At 44.2% G+C, this 19,476-nt stretch overlaps 1 protein-coding gene across 1 annotated transcript; it reads right to left on the bottom strand.

Annotated features, from left to right (window-relative positions):
* Window positions 1-235: 235 nt before the first annotated feature.
* LOC136644366 (lipase member M-like) lies at window positions 236-18,800 on the bottom strand. Its single transcript, XM_066620187.1, has 9 exons — window positions 18,699-18,800; window positions 17,283-17,400; window positions 15,633-15,831; window positions 13,804-13,913; window positions 11,130-11,266; window positions 9,887-10,033; window positions 5,952-6,023; window positions 4,470-4,535; window positions 236-469 (listed from the first exon to the last, which is right to left on the bottom strand). Exons 1-9 carry the CDS (start codon window positions 18,798-18,800, stop codon window positions 236-238), a joined length of 1,185 nt encoding a protein of 394 aa, XP_066476284.1.
* Window positions 18,801-19,476: the final 676 nt, after the last annotated feature.

The following is a 19,476-nucleotide window of genomic DNA, read 5'->3' as shown; positions in this document are numbered from 1 at the left end:
GGTAGACCCAATTCCCATCTGGGCAATGCCTGGGTTAACGTCTCTCTATGATGTTCAGCGACATCATATCCCCACCAATAGTGCCCGTGCAACCAACAAGACTAGTTGGTGAGCTACAAATAGTAACAATTTAAATAGTTTAAGAAAAGATTCCAAAAACAATTTCTAAAGAAACAAGATCTATCAGATTTTAAAAATACAATATATGCCACATACTTCAAAATGATATGTGGTCTTATTTGTACTGCTGCATCAGAAGAAGCATATCATGATACAGAAGCTCTGGAGCATCAAGACCCCAGACGAAATCTGCATGATCCCAAGAGGCAATGTACTTTTGGTAAACTAAATGAGGGATGCGAGGGAGTAACAGTTCAATATCTTCTTTAGTTGCAAGAATGTCATGTCCTCCATACCATACAGCTGTTGGCACAAGCATATCTTCTATTTTATAAAATGGAGGTGTGGTCTGTTGAAAAAACAAATCAAAAATATGAAAACAAGTTTCACCGATCAATTCCATATCAGCCCTTACTTTTCAAACACCACAGTACTCTTGGATTTGTGATATCTGGCCCTGAAGAGTTATATTCCAGCCATTTATGCTAAGACTCAACATACATGCCCTTTCCATTCCAGAGGTCTGTCTGGAAATTGAACCCTACATAGCTCAAAGTAACCGGTTCTTGCCTGCCCAGGGGACCTGTCCCCTGGCACTTGCCTGAAAGCACCATAAAGGACTCACAGCCCAATTCTATGCATGTCTGTGCAGAAGTAAGCCCCATTAGAGTCAACTCCCAGGAATGTGTGGATAGGATTGGGCTGTCAGGGCACAGTCCTACCCTGCACTGGAACAGGGAAGCTAAGAGGCTTGTGCTGCATCCAGTGAGTGATAGAAGCCCAAAACGGCTCAGCCAGAGGTAAGGGGAAACTTTTCTCCTTACCTCCAGGTAATGCACCCTTGCCCCTATGGGTCTCCTCAGACTTGCACCACCTCCTAAGGCTTGAAGCTGCTCCATAACTGCTCCATAACTGCCAGATCCCAGCCCCGCCACCTGCTCCCTGCCTGCCTGCCCCCAGTGATGCCCACTGCCTGCCCTCCCTCCTCCCAGGAACGCCTCCCTCCTGCCTCCTCCCCACCCACCCCAGAGCCTTGCTGTGGCCCAGCTGGGCTGACGCAAGGCTCACCACAAAAGCTGCTGCGGAGGCTGGATTTAGCCTCATGAGCAGGCGCAAACATACTTTACGGCCCTCCTCTTCTTCTGGATTGCGCCCTTAAGCACTTGCACGAAAGCACTGAGGCAGCCATCTGTGACTCAAATGTGCATAACTCAGGGAGCCAGTGTATATCCTCATTCCTTTCTTAGTGCTCGGTAAATATCTTCCTTGTGTTAATAAAGGCCAAGCTAGACAAATGTATAAAGTGGCCAAACTGATTATTTTTTTTATTGCAGTGGACCCTCCACATCCGTGGGTCTCAAATTCACTGATTTAACTATCAATGGACACATGGGCTCTGTGGAGCCTGGAGCCTTTGGAGTCCTCTCCTTGGTTGCACAGGGCCTGCAACCCTCTCTATTAGTCTCCGCAGGCCTCAGAATGGCCTGCAGAATCCTCTGGAAGCTATTTCTGATTTTTAGAAGTAGAGACCGGAAGTGGCTTCCAGAGGCTTCTTGGTTTGTCCTAATGTCCGAGGAGGCCAATAGAGTATATTACTGGCCCAGTGCAAGTCAGGAGAGGCCTCCATAAACTCAAGGTAATTAACTGTACGCACTTCAGGAGTGGATCCCAGGATACGTGGGGGGGGGGGGAGTCCTGGAAGTAAACCCCTGCAGACAAGGAGGGCCCACTGTATTATTTTTAAATACAGATGTGATGGAGCCAAAAAAACAGAGTTGAACCACAGGCAGAATGTTGTGGGTTGGAAACTCTGGTCCTGGTGCCATTCTACTCCCAACTGCACCCTATTTAGATAGAAAAAAATGACTTCCTTTTTCCGTAATTAAAATAGCAAGCTGGGGAGGGCAGCAAGAAGAAATGTGTAGCTTGATCCTAAAAAAACAAATGGTTTGCTGCCTCCCCCCCTTCCTTGCCCCTTAACGGGCCAGAAATAGGGCTTCCCAGGCTATTGGGTTGTGACTGACCCAGTTTGAGAACCTGTGGTCTAGAAGCTACTGTCTCTAGCAAGGTCAGCTGTGGTCTTGACTCTGTGTATTAGGGAAGCTCTCAAGTCTCAGAAGCACTGAGATGTATCTTGATTAATAATCCCATAAATATTTAGCAGGACAAGAGTTTCAATTTTTTGCACCTGAGAAGCTAAGATTCTGATTTACATGCTTGGTATTCTTGAAGAGGACTTTGGTTGATGAATGAAATCTGATGTATTAACGGCAAATGCAGTCAGTTTTCTTTATATGTGAATTCACTATATGCAAATTTGCTTATCTGAGGCAGAATTGACACCTATGTTTTATTATCCGCAATTCTGTTCTCGTTATCTGCAAATACTGTGCCAGTGCACTTGGGATGGGGGGGACTCAGTGCAGCTATGAGTGTGCAGGCAGGCAAGAGAGAGGTTGTGGGAGGACGAGAAGAGTGGCCTCCTTGTGAGCAGAAGGCAGCACCAGCGCCATACGGGGGGGGGGAGGAAGAGACAGTATACCATATACTGCCAATGGGCGGGGGGTGGGTTGCGATAATCGTCAAGTCATTATACTTCTCTTTTTTTACTAAGTTGTCTGATTGGGTCAAGTTTTCATGTCGAACAGGCATTGGGATTAGCCCATGGAGAATCGTCAATTTGTATCTGCTTCCAGATGTGGAAGCAGATCTTGGATGGTCTCCACGTCCATCTCAAGGTCTCCAGCTGAACTTTCATGACCCTAGTGATGATGAGAGGCTGATAATGTGAGGTCTCTGGAAGGCTACCTGAGGGCTGCTGTGGGGCTGGGGCAAGCCCAGGGAAAGAGACAAGAGAGAGCTGGAAGATGAGGGTGGGTGAAGCAACCCCTTCCCCACTGCTGAACTCTGAGACTTGTTGTTGGGCCAGCGACCTTCAGTGAGTTGAGGGTTAGCCAGCACAGAGGAAGAATCATCAGTAGTTGATGAGCCCTTGCTATCAGCCCAGCCCAATAGACTTCAAGGTGAGATTCGGGTTCATAAAATTCATAGAGTGTGTGGTGAAGAGCGTCCCCTGAAACCCAACCCCATTTTCTCCATAGACTGAATGATTTATTATCTGCTAATTCAGTATCCGCTAGGGTTTCCTGTAACCTAACCATAGCAGATAATGAGAATTGACTGCAATTCTGCTATTTTAATTATGAGAAGACTGGAAGCAGAGTTTTTTGTCATATAACAATTTTAAGAAAAAGAGAGAGTACCCTTATTAACTGGACAAAGGGGCACATTTTAAGCATGAGTTCTTTTATATTCAGTGGGAGGACAACTCTCCCTATTTATCTCAGCATAGCATCTTTACCATTTCCTCCTTGCTGGTGCCTTGCTTCTGCTCATTAAATTTTTAAATTATGAGCCTTCTGGTGTGGCTCCCATGGCAAGCAATGGGGAACCTTTATGTTGTGATTAAGAACTATCTGATGACATCCCCCCCCCCCACATCCTCACTGTACATATTGGGAAGAATGGTTTGGTTAAAGTGCCTGGAATATTCAGGACATGGAGTTAAAATGCTATTTCCTGGGGCTGTGGCATTGGTGGGGGGGAGTAGCAAGAGACGAGGATCTGTGGTACAACTGCATGGACATAGAGAAAGATTAATCAGGAGGTGACCATATTAATGCCTATATTACACCCTTATAAATGTCAATATAGATGTTTCTGCCAAGTAACACAAGCATCCACTTTACATGCCAGCATATATGGATGCCAGCCTGTCAGGATGAACTGTTTCAACCAGAACTCACACATTTAAACTGGACACTAGGCTAAGCATGAAGAAACCATTTGTTTTCTCTCTTTGCCACTCTTCCCCTTTTCCTTTCTTCCTGTCTCTAGCGGTTAGCAGGTGGGGCGGAAGAGCAGGGGCTCCTCAAAATCCTTTCCTTTGAGATGGCCCTTTTGTCCTGACTTCATCAGATGCTTCAAATACACTCTGCATTACAAGCAACCACTACCATAAGGCAGGATTTCTTTGTATGCGATAGTTCTATATGTATTCTTTTATAAGAAAACTGACCTTTTCAGTGAAGTCATCTCTCTCTTTCTTAAGGGATGGGGATTTTCTACCATGTGCTGGTTTGTTATCCATTCTAAGATTCCTTGTTGGAAAAGAATTGGGGTGGATGGAAGCCATCGTGGGAGAGGCACAGAAGTAAGCGGAAGAGATTGTCTGTGGGGCAGCAAAGTGCCCAACTTGGCCAGCATCTATCACAGTCCATATTTGACTGAGACCTCTTAAAGACCAGACCAAATTACTCACTTCCAAAATATTTCCTCATTTTCCTTACCGTGTTATAAAATTCCTTGTTCTTGGATCCATAGTCAAAATACTTAAATTGTTTTGATTTGAATACCTAGAAAGAGGAACAGGACATAGTCAGATTACAATCTGCGGAATTGTCATAATTCTAACTTTGAAGTAGGGCTGGTCATATTCAAATTAATTATCTGGAAAACTGAATAATCAGAATAAAAATAATAATAACTAGGTATTTATATACGACCTTTCTGGTAATCAGATTACTCCTTTGACTTTATTCAAGGCCGTTTACATAGGCAGGCGTTTCTAAATCCCTCAAGGGGATTTTTACAATCATAGATGTTCTCTCTTTCAAGAACGAACCACATTTCAGAATGGATCTTCCTGGTTTGGTCTCACTTCTGGCCTCCAGTTTGGCCACGCAGGCTGGCAAGCAGCTCCACCTCTCACATGGAGGGCAGCCAAGACACTTCTTGCTCACACCAAGAGCAGGTGGAATCACTCAGCTGGGCTTGTCAGCTGCTTCAAGTTCTCGCCATTCTCAGCCGTTCAGGGAGCTGCCGGTGTCCTCGAACTGGTGACCTTCTGATGTTATCTTCAGGCTAACGGAGGCTCTACCCTCAAGACCAGAGCTCCTGCCCTTGTATTCTCCTGCCCAGAATCCCTTGTAAAAAATGTGTGGGAGCTTTGCCAAAATACTGGGGGTCTCTAAAAAGCCATTTCAAAGATCATACTGTAGTTTGCACTTCTATACACATGTATAAGTTCCACTGAACTCAGTGAATTCATTAGTAGATATGTGTAGGCTTACAGTGACACACACACAGAGTGTATTTTCTTGGTTAAAGTTTAACTAGTTCAAGAGTTTAGAAGACATTAGTCCTCTTTTCAGTGTTAGTACTCGATTCCAGGGGATCCTCAGACAAAACCTTGTGCTGCCCATGGTGCTTCTATTGCATATGTGCTCCATAAGCATGGGCTCTGGGGCCATTGGAGTGGTTTGGATTCTCCTTCCATCACCCACCTCTGGCTGGCCCTAAATTCAGCGCACTGCTGCTATGCCAAGTTCCCTGCAGTGTGCCTGGCTGTTCCCGGATCATGAGCTGATGCAGCCTATGGAGTAAACAGCTGGTCTACCCTGTCAAGCCTTCTCCCAGCTTGCATCAAAGTAATGCTCCTTCCAAAAGAAGAGCTCTATAATGGCACATGAGATGCAGGATAGATTTGCATATATAGGAACTGTAGTTGGTGGCAATTCAAAATTCAGGAATTTGTAGAATGATGATTTTTTACTATAAAATTTGTATCCTTCTAGTTGGAATAAAAGAGCCTCTACAAAAGCATTTAAAAACTAGTTAAGATTACATTTGATATTTGAGCTTTGAAAAGATTAAAACGTATCTTGCTAGAAAAGTTTGAGCTGTTGACACATATATAGCGGAAACTGAACGTTCAGTCAAGTAGTGACTTTTGGATTATAACTATAGAGAATACATTCAGGAAATCCTACCTGGCTCCAATGAAGTTCTGTCTTCACAGAAGTAAAATCAGGTGATATTCCAACATACACATCTGCTCGACTCTGAGAAAAAAAAATACAAAGCGAGATGCCAAGAATATCTACCCTGCAGAAGAGATTTCCTTGCTTGGCCCATTGAGGTACAGGAACTACAAAGTAAACCTGATCGCCCAGCTCTGTGCCTCTCCTGTGCTGCCTCTCCCAGGAAAGCTGTATTTGGGAATTCACTGCAAACCCCACTCCTCACTCTTAAGGCACCTTGATAGAACTGCCACCACCTCCTTGTCCTCACTTCCCCCTTCGCTCTTCCCAAAGAGGATAGCTGAGAGAGCTGTGCCGCTGCATTTTGGCCTCTTGAGTTATAAATTCCCTGAATTTAATATAATGCCTCAGCCAAAAGGTGTGGGGGGGCCAGTGTGGACAGCACATGCACCAAAATTCAAGTGGGGTTCACCTCACCTGCTTCAAAATTAGTAATTGCAACTTTTCCCGTGTGACCGCAGTCAACCCCTCTAGGTTCCCAGCTTTGGGAAAGACATGACTAGCAAAACAAGGAAAGATTGCCAAGTCTAACTGTCCTCACCAACCTCAAGTTTAAACCCAAATTAGAAAGCATGTTAACAAGCCAATGGACCTCCTGAACCTGCACCTGCACCTGGATGAGAAACCTGCACACCTGCACCTGGATGAGAAAGACAAAGGCAGCACCAATTTGGTGACCATTCAGTAATAAAGGGGCCTTGATTAGCTTACCCCCAAAGAATCCCATAGGATTCTACGGGACAAAAATCTATAGAAAACCAGGGCACAAGACTTTTGTACTCCTCATTCCTGGCCTCCTTCCTTTCCCATTGTTTGTCTGGTGCCCTCCCCCTCCATTCCAGCTGCCATCCAAGAACACCATGCCAGCAAGCAGTCAGGATTGGCAACCCCTGCTTCCCCTTCCCTTTTCACCCATCCTTGTCAATTCCCCAAGCACAACTGAAGCCTCTGCTCCAACACAGGCTAGTCAGTTGAACTCTGGGGTCTGACTCTCTCCCATGGGGAAAGCAGCTCTGGCTCTCTTACTCTGCATCCCTCCTAGGATTAAGGCCATGGCCTAAGTTTTGTGGAACATAATCCTGGAGTTGTACTGAGCCGGCACAAGCTTCCTGCACTGGCCCAAGAGTGTTGCAAAGATGCTGTAAAGCATGTTTGTAACTATTCGTTTTAGATTGTGAGCCCTTTTGGGACAGGGAGCCATTAGTTATTTGATTTTGCTAATAATTTCTAATAATAATAATAATAATATTCTCAAGCCAAGCATGCTGGAGCAAGGATGTGTGCTGGACAGCCAGTTTCAGAGCAAATTAAGATTGGATAGTTAAGACTTGATTCTTAGCTCTCTTCAGCATTTTACTCAGGAGGCTCACCTGGTCTTGGCTCCCTTGTCCTGTGACAACACATCATACACAGACTCAGCAGGTGCAGAATGGCAACCTTGGTCATTGACACAGCCTCATTATAGACCCACAATTCCCCTCTATCTTTCCTCATCTGGCTCATGTGCAGTCAAATCGATGACAGGCTTAGTGTTTCAGACCTTCCTCCTTTCTGTGTATGAGAGTGTGCTTGTGTCTGTGTTGACCTGTTTTAGGGGAACTCTGAGATCCGCTTTGGGCCTCCATCTGCATCAAACATACCCCATCTATCATATCTCCATCTCCATAACTGCATCTAACATATCCCCATCTACCAACAATTCTAGAACCATGAACATTCCTCCTCCCAGTATGTGTATGAGAGAGTGTGCTTGCTTAGCTGCACATTCATTTTATTGTTGAACTGTTTTAGGGGAAGCCCAAAAGGGCAATGGCATAGACAGAAAGGGGCAAGGGGTGGGCAACCCCGGGTGGCACCCTCAGGGGGGAATGACACTACTAGTGACCAAAATTGCAAAAATCACATTTGTTAGGAATAATACCGTCATGTTATATATCATTTAATGTGTAATTTACAGAAGAATGCAATGAAAAAAATGTAATGAAATATCTCCTTTCTAACAAAAATAATGGCCAAAAAACCCAGAAAACAAAATGCAACTGTCTTATGTAATAGATTGCCTTGACTCATAGTGAAACAATGAGACTGATTGTTTGAAGAGCCAATGAGATGTTATTATGATACAGCGTGGAACCAATTAGGTGTTAGTAAGGTGACACCCTCAAGGGGGTGACATCATTAGTGACCAAAATTTTGGAAATTGTGGTTTTTCGGAATAATACTATCACGTTATATATCATTTGATGTGTAATTCAATGCAGAATGTATGTCACTGACTACTATGTGCAGGGGAGCAATAGCAAGGGAGGGCACTGATATTCATCCATTGGCTGTGGGAAATATTCACTGCACTTATTTTCCAGCCATTATTATTATTCATTTCATGCCATGACTATTACTATCTCTTAGCCTCACCTACCTCAGAGGGTTGTTATGAGGACAAAAGAAGGGGAGGAACCTTGCACACCACCCTGAGCACCTTAGAGGAAGGGTGGTATAAAAATATGAAAAATATTTAATTCATTAATTTTGTTGTATGGGGAGGTGTCAAAATTTTATGGGCCCGGGGTGTCAAATGACCTAGCTACACCACTGCAAAGGGGGAAAAGGAAAATCAGCACCCGTCAATCACCATTAAGTAACAACGAAAGGGGCTTTGATTAGCTCATCCCACAAAGGATTCCATAGGCCTCTAACAGCCCAATCCTGAGCTGCCCTGCGCCCAAGGCTGCAGCGACACCAAAATGACTAGTTTCCCACTGGGAAAGCGGGGGAAGTGATTCACAGCCTGCCTCCAGGCTCACCCCTTGTTTGGAGGCCTTGGGTTCTGACCACAGAGATCTGTTCTTTCATCAAAAACATTCAGCATGGTCAGAACTGTAATACAGGTCCAGCCTATTTATACAGAGATTTTTTATACACAGATTTGACTCAACACGAATGGCCCCTGCAAATGAGAAAGAATGCGCTGATCCCTGGAGAAGGGGAAAAATGCATCCCTTTAAAATCAGTTTTAAAAACTGAACAGTCCTTTAACAACAGCCTCCTTAATGAGAGAGAGAGAGAGAGAGGGCAGCAGGCTAACAATCCATCAATCCTTCTCTCTCCTTCCTGAAAGAAAGGTGATCATTATGCATTGGTGAAGGGAGGGGCTGAGCGAAGTGCTGATGGATTGTCTTCTTAATGACTCTTATCTTAGAGTCAAAAGGTCAGCAAGGCTGTTTTTCAATCACTGGAGCAAAGAAACTTTGTTTTTAAAATTGATTTGCTATAGTGTGTTTTTTATCCACGTGAGTGCTTGAAACAGAACCCACGCGAATAATTAGTCTCAACCTGTACTTTTCTGTCTTCCTATTCCAGTAATCCTCCAAATGTCCTTCCTTTTTTTCCCTTGCATATACCTTCAACCCTCATTTTATTAACCCTGGTCCCGTTGAGATATCCCAGTTTTCCTAAGTCCTTTCTTCCCTTTCCCTAAGTCCTTTCTTCCTAAGTCATTCTTGCACTTCTTTATGCTCCTTTTCCTTCTAAAGTGTTTCTTTCTCTTCCACTCCTCATCCTTTTCTTTCCAACAGTGGCTTACTCTGAGGGTCCATCCAGGAGTGAGTGGTCAGCAAATAAGTGCAGTAAGATGAGCTGCACTGAGTGAGTGGGAGAGCTTCGCTTGGCACTGTTTTTTGTTCTGAGTTTTGTAACTTCCCCCCTTTCACTTTTTTTTTGCACTTTTCACTCTCATGTTCCTCATCCTGCCCTTAGGATCCCTGCACCCAAGTTAGTTTTCCCCAGTGTGCAATTCTTCTTGAAGTTTATAAAGCACCAGTGGGAACAGCAACATTTTGGGCTGTTAAGCAACATACATAAATAAGAACATAGAGTCCACCTACCACATTTAAGTTGTGTTCATTAAATCCTGTTATTGTGAAGAGCAACTGGATGCAAAGTTGGTCTAATCCTGGATAGCTGCACAACTTGGCATTGATGTCTTTAATGCGGTTACTGAGTAAACATAATTCTTTCTTCCCAAATATAGCCTGGGAATTAAACATGCAGAATCTTTAGAAACCAATCTAACCAGTAGCCCTGAATCACAAGGAAACATTAAGGTTCTGTCCAAGGATTTTTCTGCCTTAGTTTAAAGCCTGCTTATTTGGAAGCCAAGGTTTTCCTGAGAAACCTTTCTTGCTTGACTGAAATTGTCTCATTTAGCCGTCCCATAACACAAAGTTGGTATTGGGGGGGGGGAGAATATAGATTTTTGAGGGGGGGGAAATGTAGATTTTTATTTAAAAAGTTTCATACTACAATAAATAATACAAAGGAAAGAAATCACATTTTACATTTTCAACTAGAGTCACATTACATCAGCTGTTTACCTAGAACAGGGGTGTCCAAAAGTTTTTGGCAGGCAGGCCACATTGTCTCTCTGACACTGTGTCAGGGGCCGGGGATAAAAAAGAATTAATTACATTTAAAATTTGAATTAATTTACATAAGTTTACATAAATGAATACATTACAAATGAACTTGTATGAATGTATGAATGAATGAAGGTCCTGCAATAGCTCAAGGCCTATAAAAGGCCTTGCACAAAGGTCTGGCCTTTCCTTTGCTGCCGCTACTGCATCACAGACATGAAACAACAAGTAGTGGAGGGAGCTCTCATCCCACAGCTCATGCGAGAGGTCAAACAGTTGCCCTCAAACTGAGAGCAGTTGCATCGGGCCAGTGTGGACTCCAACAAATCTCTGGAGGACCAGAGGATCATTGGAGACTGGGTGCTCCCTGAGGGCCGCATTGAGAGGCCTCGAGGGCCACAAGTGGCCCAAGGGCCAGGGTTTGGGCACCCCTGAACTAGAACATAGATACATCACGTTATAGGGGAGGGTGGATTGGCAGAGTCTGATCTATCTCAAAAAGCCTCTGAACTCCCTTGCATGTTCAGTGACATCAACAGGTTCTTAACTGTGCATACAGGACACGGTAGTGGTGAAATGTGGTGAAACAAAGATTGGATGTCAGCAGCAATTGCCCACTTCTAATGTAGGAAAAGATTGAATGAATGGGTTGGGAGGGAAATATTGGAATGATAAATTTGTACAATAATAACATTATATAAGAAATACCGACTATTTGTACGTCGCTAGGAAGTGCCAGCAGCCAGGAAGCAAAGCCTTTGGTGCCCACTAATGTGTAGCCAGGAGACAAGCCGATGAAAAGTTTGACCTTTTGAGCCAGCTGTGGCATGACTGAAAATGCAATGAGGCCTGTAAAAGAGAACAAAATTCAGAAACCTAAATGAGAGAACCTTTAGGACTTCAAATGGGAGGGGCTTAGTTGCACTGGTTTGCATGTATTAACACTTTTTACCTGTACTGTATTCAGGTTTTGGATACCTGCAAATAAATCCCCATAATAAGATGTCCTGTTGTTTGTCAGTCTGATCTATCTTTTTTGGTCTCTTCTTCCTATGTATTCTGTTTTTGTGTTTTTTTTATAGGGAAGAATTTCAACATGCCTCGACAGAAGACTTAGCTCTGACCAAAAGGGAACCATCTTTTGTTTTATTTTTCTGCAAAGGTCACTCTGAAAATGCTTTTGTTCAACAGTGTTATACAAATTGTTTACTACTAATAAGAATAGTTTGATCTCTGAAGGTCACAAGACCCACTGATTCTTTTGTCAATGTAGGATTTATGCACATGATGGTGGCTTAACAGACAGGAAGCAACAGGCAAACTGTTTCTCACCACTGCACCTACTTTCCTAACATGTGTCACCAGAGGTTTCTGCTTGTCCTGCAGCATAAAACCCCAGAGAGCCTGATCCCTGAGAATGAATAAGCTGGTGAACAGGTACAAGGAGAGATGTATGAAAACTGCCCAAATCAGCTCTGAGGGGCCCAATGTTTCTGAGACTGGCAACCCAACGCCATGGGCTGTTTGAGGCAGTGGAGTGATTGTCCTGCTGTCACAAAAGGTGCCGCAGTGGCACATGGGGGGCATTGCCACTAGGCCAGTTCAGACCGGTTCAAGCTACCACTGCCAAGAGGCAGCAGCACAGGAACCATGCTGCCACAGACTGCTCCAAGGCAGCTCCCAGACTGCTCCAAGGCAACAGGAGAGTCTTGTGAGTGGGGAGGGGGAGCGCAGGGAGAGTTTTGGAGCAGTTTTTTGAAGGGGAGAGCAGGGGTGGAACGGGGGTGAAAGGTCGATGCTGGTGGCAGCAACTTGCATCAAGAAACTATCCCCCTCACCTTCAAACAGTTCTTTTTTAAGGAACTTTCATCTGAAAATAAAATATAAATTGGGTAATATACAATGGCCTGTGCTGTATCCAACATAGGTTAGAAGCAGATGGGAAATCACTTCAGGGTAAGAGGATATTTTTTCCCCTTACCCCTTGTAATACCACAGTCTGCCTTATGGGGCTAATCAGGCCAGCTGTTTAGCTGGCAGAAATCCAAGAAATCCTCCTGGGCCCGATCTTCCCCCAGTTTCGCTCTACCCTGGCCCAGAAACACTCCTCTCCACCTCTTTTCCACCCTTCCTCAACCCTCTCCCACCCCCTGTGCTGGCCAGTGCAGGGACTGGACCTGACACCAGCAGGCCAGTGCACATCATTGTGCCGACACTGCTGGCTCTTGATCAGCACAAATGTGCCTTACAGCACATTTGCAATACTTGACAGCTGGTGTGTGTGTGTGTAGGGGGGGTGCTCTGGCACAATGTGCCTTTAGGATTCAGCTGCCCAAATATCACATGGCCGTGAGTCAAAGAGCAAGAAGAGTTTGATGGTTCTCATGTCTTGAAGCGGATAAAAATCTAGGCTAGGTCACATTCCACATGATAACTAAGAGTAAATAGATAGACCTAAACCTCATTCACTTATTTTTTAAAAGTATTTTTATACATCCTTCTTCTGTTTTTTACACAGCATTCAAGGCAGTTTACATGAGCAGACTCACAGTAAACACCAATTTTGAATGGGACTTTTACAATATCGTACTATGAAGGGAACTCACAGAACCCTAAGTTCAGCAGGACTTCACCAGGAACTGGCATTTTCATCTGGTTAGAGACCAGAGTATAGATGAAAGTCAAAGCTGGATGAATATCAGAGCATAGCCTTATTAAGGATGCAAATTTATCTTGGCTGGCAAAAAAAAAAATGTAACTACCCAAATGACACATGCTAATGCATGCAAATCCTAAATAAACAGAAATAAAATAAAAACAAATCTAAGATGTTGATAAACAGTGTGGAGGTTGGATGAAATCATACAAAAGAGGAAAGCATGTGGATGAAAATGTAAATGTGGTTATAATTGAAAATGGCTGGAAAATGGCAAATGGCTACTCGATTCTATGTCAACTTGAAGGTCGGCGTAGAATTCACAGCCTCCGTGTCGGGCAACCAGCCAAACATGGAGGCTGTGGATCTGGTGGAGCAAAGCTCCAGCTGTCCTGCCCCGCTTCCTCCTCCAGAACTCCTTCTCCCACCCTCTCATCACCATCCCTCTGCCTCTGCTGGTCCAGGAATGCCTCATCCCCGCCTTTTCCCATGCCCCCACCTACCTCTCTGCTGCTCAGAGGTCTGCACAACTGCCAAGTGGTGGAGCTTTGGTGCTCCACCAGTGTTAGTTCAGTGCCAGCCAGCGTTGGGCTAGCACTGGTGGAGCACTGGCACTAGGGCCTGCAAATGTGCCTTTCAGTGAGCTGGTGCGCAAAGCTTAGGTTTGGCCCCAAGACTTCCGACAGGATTTAGAAGTGAAGCACATTTCATTCTGTTCCTGTCAACTTACCTATTGTAGCACCCTGGGAGTGGCCCACATAATATAATGCATCTTGCTTAGTTTTCTGCAGAATAAAGTTGATTGTTGCTGGAACATCATATATCCCCATTTCATGAAAACTGCAATACACACACACACACACACACACACAGAATCAAGATGTTTCCAGCAAATACCATATTTGTGTTTCCTACACAAATACCATAGTATAGGGCAGTGCTTCCCCCACTATCTGATGTGGGGGGCCAGCAATTTTTTCTCTTAATGTGAAAGAGACAAGCAACGTTTTCCCCCACCAAAGTTGCTCGATAGTTGCTCTGTTCCAAAGTTGCAGAAACATATCTGTGCTCTATTATTACTATTGTGTCTTTCTTGAAAATTTGCAGCAAACTGGTAGCCAATGGTAGCCAACTGGTGCAGACCACCACTCTGAGTAGCACTGGTATAAGAGTACTTGGAACAGGGCTTGATGATGTTTCCACTTACAAGGCAAGGTGGCAGGTTTTTTATCCTGTGGAAAGAGTACAGAAACAAGCACTATATGCTTATTGCAATTAAAGGCATGCTCCTTTATTTGCAGGGGATGTGCTCCTAGTTCCCCTCCACAGTATAAACCATGGACATGGGGAACCCCTTACACAGCCCTGCCCTCCTACACCCATTTACAAGTTTTAAAGCTTATCAGGGTGAAATTCTTCTCCCTTAAACAGAGCGCTATAAGCCTACAGACGTATAGCATTTTAAGGCTGCCTCCTGGCAGCCATAACACTTGAAAAAATGTTCTGTTACATGTCTGAAGTGTGTGAGCATCTAGCAGAGGACTGTTCTAGCTGCCTGACCTGCCTACCTCTTCACAACCATCAGAAGGTTGGTTAGTTCACCTTCACCCGTTAGATCTGTTGAATGCAGACTAACACAGAGACCAATCCTACCTAACTCCCCATACGGCTATGCAATGGCGTCAATGTGGTACCCGCTGTATCCTGCGGGGAAAGGCCCTGTATCCTGTGGGGGAATACCACCTCTTCCTTGAGATCACCTCATGCCTTTTTAGCAAGCCATGTAGATTGGGGAAAATTCATTTATTTGTGTGTGCAACGTTGGATATCTTTCCTACAAGAACACGTGAAACCAAACACAATTTTCAGAAAAATTGTTTTTTAAATGATAGTATCCAAAGAGATGGGGGAAAAACTATGGAACCGAAATGTTATGACATATGCGGATTGGTGGGAAGGAGGAAACTTAATACTTTGACGGTTTACCCTGTGTGTGTAAAAATATTATTGTGGTAAGGAGGGGGATTTGCACTGTTGCTACTTATGAATAAGCACTTGCTTGCTTAAGACTCTTTTCCTGTCTTCATGGACTGAAACTAATATCCACAATTTTAACCTCCAAAGCAAGAAACATGAATTTGAAGTCATATTATTTGATCTGATTGTTCAACCAGGTTTTTGAATTTTTAATTCTGTCTATAATGCTGGAATGGGTTTATCACTCAGTATGGATAAGAACAACTCAGGATTCACACTAGGTAGGCAATCAACATTGTAATTCTTTTTCAAATGACTAACACGTTTGCCATTTTCTCTTTTTGTAATCAGTAAAGACACAGTTGACCTTATTGATGGCCATTTATTTGGAAGCTCTGAAAAGTTTTTGATTTGAAGTTCACTTTATGAAATGAGTCTCTATGTTTATGAAAACCTCACTGCAATGAGTTAATAGTTACTGGACTCATGGAATAAAACTGCAGAGGGGTAGAAGGCAAAGGTGCCCCTTCATCAAAATTTGTTTCCCATCTATTCAAACTGTGAACTGTTTCCTGGGCTTACCTGAAATTCCAAAATTGTTCCTGATCGATAGACAGATACCGGTTCCTTCTAGACCAGGTGGTCCCTCTGCAATTTAGAATCCAGACATCATAGCCAGCATCTGCTAGGAAAAATGCTGGACTGTTGCTGGGGAGATTTGCAATCAACCACCTGCCCTCAGTCAGGAAGCCATGTACCAGTAATACAGCTGGCCGATGCCCTGGAAAAGAAACAGAAACTGTGGAATCTGAGGTTAGTCATTTTGCCTTGACAACAAGGTGGCACCTGGGAGGTGTATTCTGGACCTGGACATCTTCGGCAGCACAATCCTGAATTACCCCCACACCCCACTGCCAATACAATGTGCTGCATTCTCTGTGGGAGCCAGTCATGGAAATATTGGAGGATCCCACATCCTGGGGTAAGCATCCATTCAGTCAATGGGTCACCTTGGATCTGCACCAGCTACATTGCTGGGGAAGGGGGAATGACAACAGCAGCATAACTCCTTGCTGTCTATATCCACCTTGTGGATACAGACAGCACTGTTCTGCCCACCATTCTTCTCCAGCCCCTCCCAAACACTCCACTGTTCCTCTCACAACCCAGGCACATTCCACCCCCACTACCTGACAATCGTCCCCAACAGGGACAGCATGCTCAGGCAGGGAGACAACGGTGCCACTTCTTCTTGCAGCAGCACTCAAAAATATTTCACAACAGAATGCTGCCATTAAATCTAAAAACCATACTAGACATGCAGTTAATAGCATCATGGGACCCAATTTGGGGGGGGGGGGGTATTCTTATATATCAAGACTATCAGAATGCTCTGATAACTCTGAATAGGCTTTTCATTTTAGTGAACATAGATCATATGCCCAGCTGCCCCAATAAAAAAAAATCACAGGAGTAGGGGAACCAACAGTGGTTCACAAGACTGCAATCCTTTTCTCACAGTTCTGTTTTGCGCAAAGAAACTTCTCTCAGTCACTCCCCTCCCCTCTCATTCAGCCAAAATGAAACCAAGAGAGACAGACAGACAGTCAGACAGACACACACACACACCTGCAGGCTGCCCTTTTTTCATTGGAAGCCAGCCATGATTGTAGCAAAACTGCTGGCTGCTTCCCTATGTATTGTAATGTGTGCATACGTGCTGCTTAACTCATTGACTAGGCTCGAAAAGAAAGGAGTGCAGCAGAAAGGCAAGGCATTTTTTCTATTTACTTGCTTGGTCCTTGGGCTTTTTCTTTCTTGTTGGGTTCAGTGTGGCTCTGCCACTCCTGCCTCCCCTGACTACATCACTGCAGCACAAGCACAGCTAAGACTAACTTCATGTACGCTCATGTGGTCCTGACTCTGAATGGGTTTTTCATTTCCCTGAATGCAAATTATATGCCAGGCTGCCCCAATAAGAGAATCACAGGAGGAGAAGGGGAACCCACAGTGGTTCACAAACTGAAATCCTTTTCTCACAATTCTCTTTTGCATGAAAAAAGCCTCCCAATCACTCCTCTCATTCAATGCAAACACACATTCACACCCCTGCAGGCTGGGATGAAGAGAAGTGACACTGCAGCCCTTCCTGCCCTGAAATAACAGTAGATCAATCTTATGAATAGTACACTCACACAGTTGTACAAACACTCTCACCTCCTCATAAAATACCTGTCTGTCCAGGACTGTGCACTCCATAAGGAATTCTGTTTACTTGTAGGTAGTAGCCATCGGCTGTCACGATTTGATACTCTTCACTGGGGTATCCCCAATAGTTAATAATTTCATTCTGCAAGGAAAAAAATGACGTTGATTCCAAAAGTATCCAGGAGTACTGCTAAGCAACTTGAATGGCCCAGAGTTCTCATATTTTTTTATGAAGTATCATGAAATAGTAACAAGTTATCTATCAGAACTGTCTTCTAGTTCTAATACATTTCCTCATGCCCTCTCCCTGCTAAACTGCAGTTAGTATCTGAATGGAGCATCAATGCCTTACAAAAGTAAAATTCTTAAATTTGGGAGCATTGATACATTAATAAAATATTTTACAGCCTAATCCCACTAGGGCCTAACATTGAGAGTTCTCTCGATCCATCAGCATAAGTCCTGGGCTTACCACTAGAAGGCCACTCCACTGTTTGGTGGGCCACAGCACCAGGACAAATAGTTGGAAGCTGCTTGTGGGTTACAATGGCCATTTGAACCTCTTCTGTCCCCCATCACTCCTGGCAAGTTGGTGGTGTGCAGAAATCAGGGGAAGGTCATTGACAGATCAGGGTATGAAGCAGGCAGTGTAGATGGTGGGAGGAGGAGGTTGGGTGCTGGAGGAGAACAATCTTGGCAGTAGCTGCACAGAATCTAACTTCCTTCCTGGCCTGGACCAGCCTTCAGGAATCAGACATACACCAGCAAAAGAGTTGATGTATGACCAAGGAGACCCAATAGAGACCAGGCAGCCTATGGAGAGGTAAGTAAACAGTTTTTTACTTACTTCTCCTGGGTTTCTGCTGTCCTCCAGTCAGCCATAGTATGCAGTGTAACTCCACTGAGTAATGCCTCACTTCCTGAATAGCCTCAGGTCAGCTATTGGAGTTGAAATGGGCTAAAGTTATTTCCAAAGAAAAAGCCAAGTCAAAGGCCCAGTTTACATTTACAGCCACCAAAAGGAAGCCACTTGTTGAACGACCATCACTGTTTGATTGCTGAGATAGTTATTGCCCTGCTAGGAGATGCTGGTCTTGTCCAGACCACAATAAACAACCAAAGGAAAAATGGTCAATTGTAGTGAAAGGCATACTGCCTAGTTCATCATTATGGTGAACCACTGCACAGGAATGGATGGACGTGAGAAACAAACGTATGGTCCATGCAGCTAAGCCCCCTGTCTATGGTACCACCAATGAATTCAAGCTCTGTGAGTTATCCGGATCCTGGAATATGGAAGGAAGCTTGAGTCAAACACTTTATGAATGATGTGCCCCTTTGGAATAACCTGAAAATTGGTTAGAATGAAAAGCATGAGATTCTCCCATGATAGCGCAACATACTACCAGTATTTAAAACGCATCTGAATAAGTAACTTACAATATTCATAAATCCTTGAGGATTCAGGTGTCTCTTTCTTATTAATTCCTCCATATTTGCAGACTGTGGGATCCAGCATGCTAACACCATAAACAGCCACATTGTAGACCTGTATAGGATAATATCAGTAATTTCAGTATTTATAGTGTCTAGCCTCTGAAAATATCTGTTTAGAGAAACAAAGAAAGGTTTGAAAGCTGAGAGGGACTGCAGAGGGAAGCCTGATTTGTCCATTGCCTTCCTTGCAGGCATGTAAGCCTCTGCCAGGGATTCCGCTGGTATATTTACTACCTGCCTTGCTGCCCCTGGTCTCCTTGCCTGAGCTTCGCAGTGACATTGGTAGTATTCCCCAAGCTGGTGGTGCTGGGCAGTAGCATAGCAGGAGGGGGATCACAGCACTAAGTTTTTGCAGGCGCCTAAACATGCCATACAAGCAGCCCATCCTCCTTCCCTATGGAGCCATTCCAGGTGGTGAGAGCAAAATAGAGGAGCAAGCCTTGTTCCATTTTGCAAATGCTGCTGCAACCTTGGTCCAATTTGCCAATGCTTGGCAGAAGTCTATTTTCTAAAACACCAGGATGTCATCCTCGTTTCCATGTGAAACAAAATCCCAAAGAGATGGAAATTAAGGAGCTAGGAGATGTCATACCGTCTTCACTTCCATCTAAGGCATTGCTAATGCCACATTTTTTGAATGACATTTTTTGAATGTGAGCATAAACTGGCATGAAGATCCCCCTCTTCTTAGGGTGAATGGGATCATAAACTGGCATGAAGA

This window comes from Tiliqua scincoides, chromosome 3 (genome assembly GCF_035046505.1).
Source record: "Tiliqua scincoides isolate rTilSci1 chromosome 3, rTilSci1.hap2, whole genome shotgun sequence".
Taxonomy (NCBI): domain Eukaryota; kingdom Metazoa; phylum Chordata; class Lepidosauria; order Squamata; family Scincidae; genus Tiliqua; species Tiliqua scincoides.
This window is presented reverse-complemented; position numbering and strand designations above follow the sequence as displayed.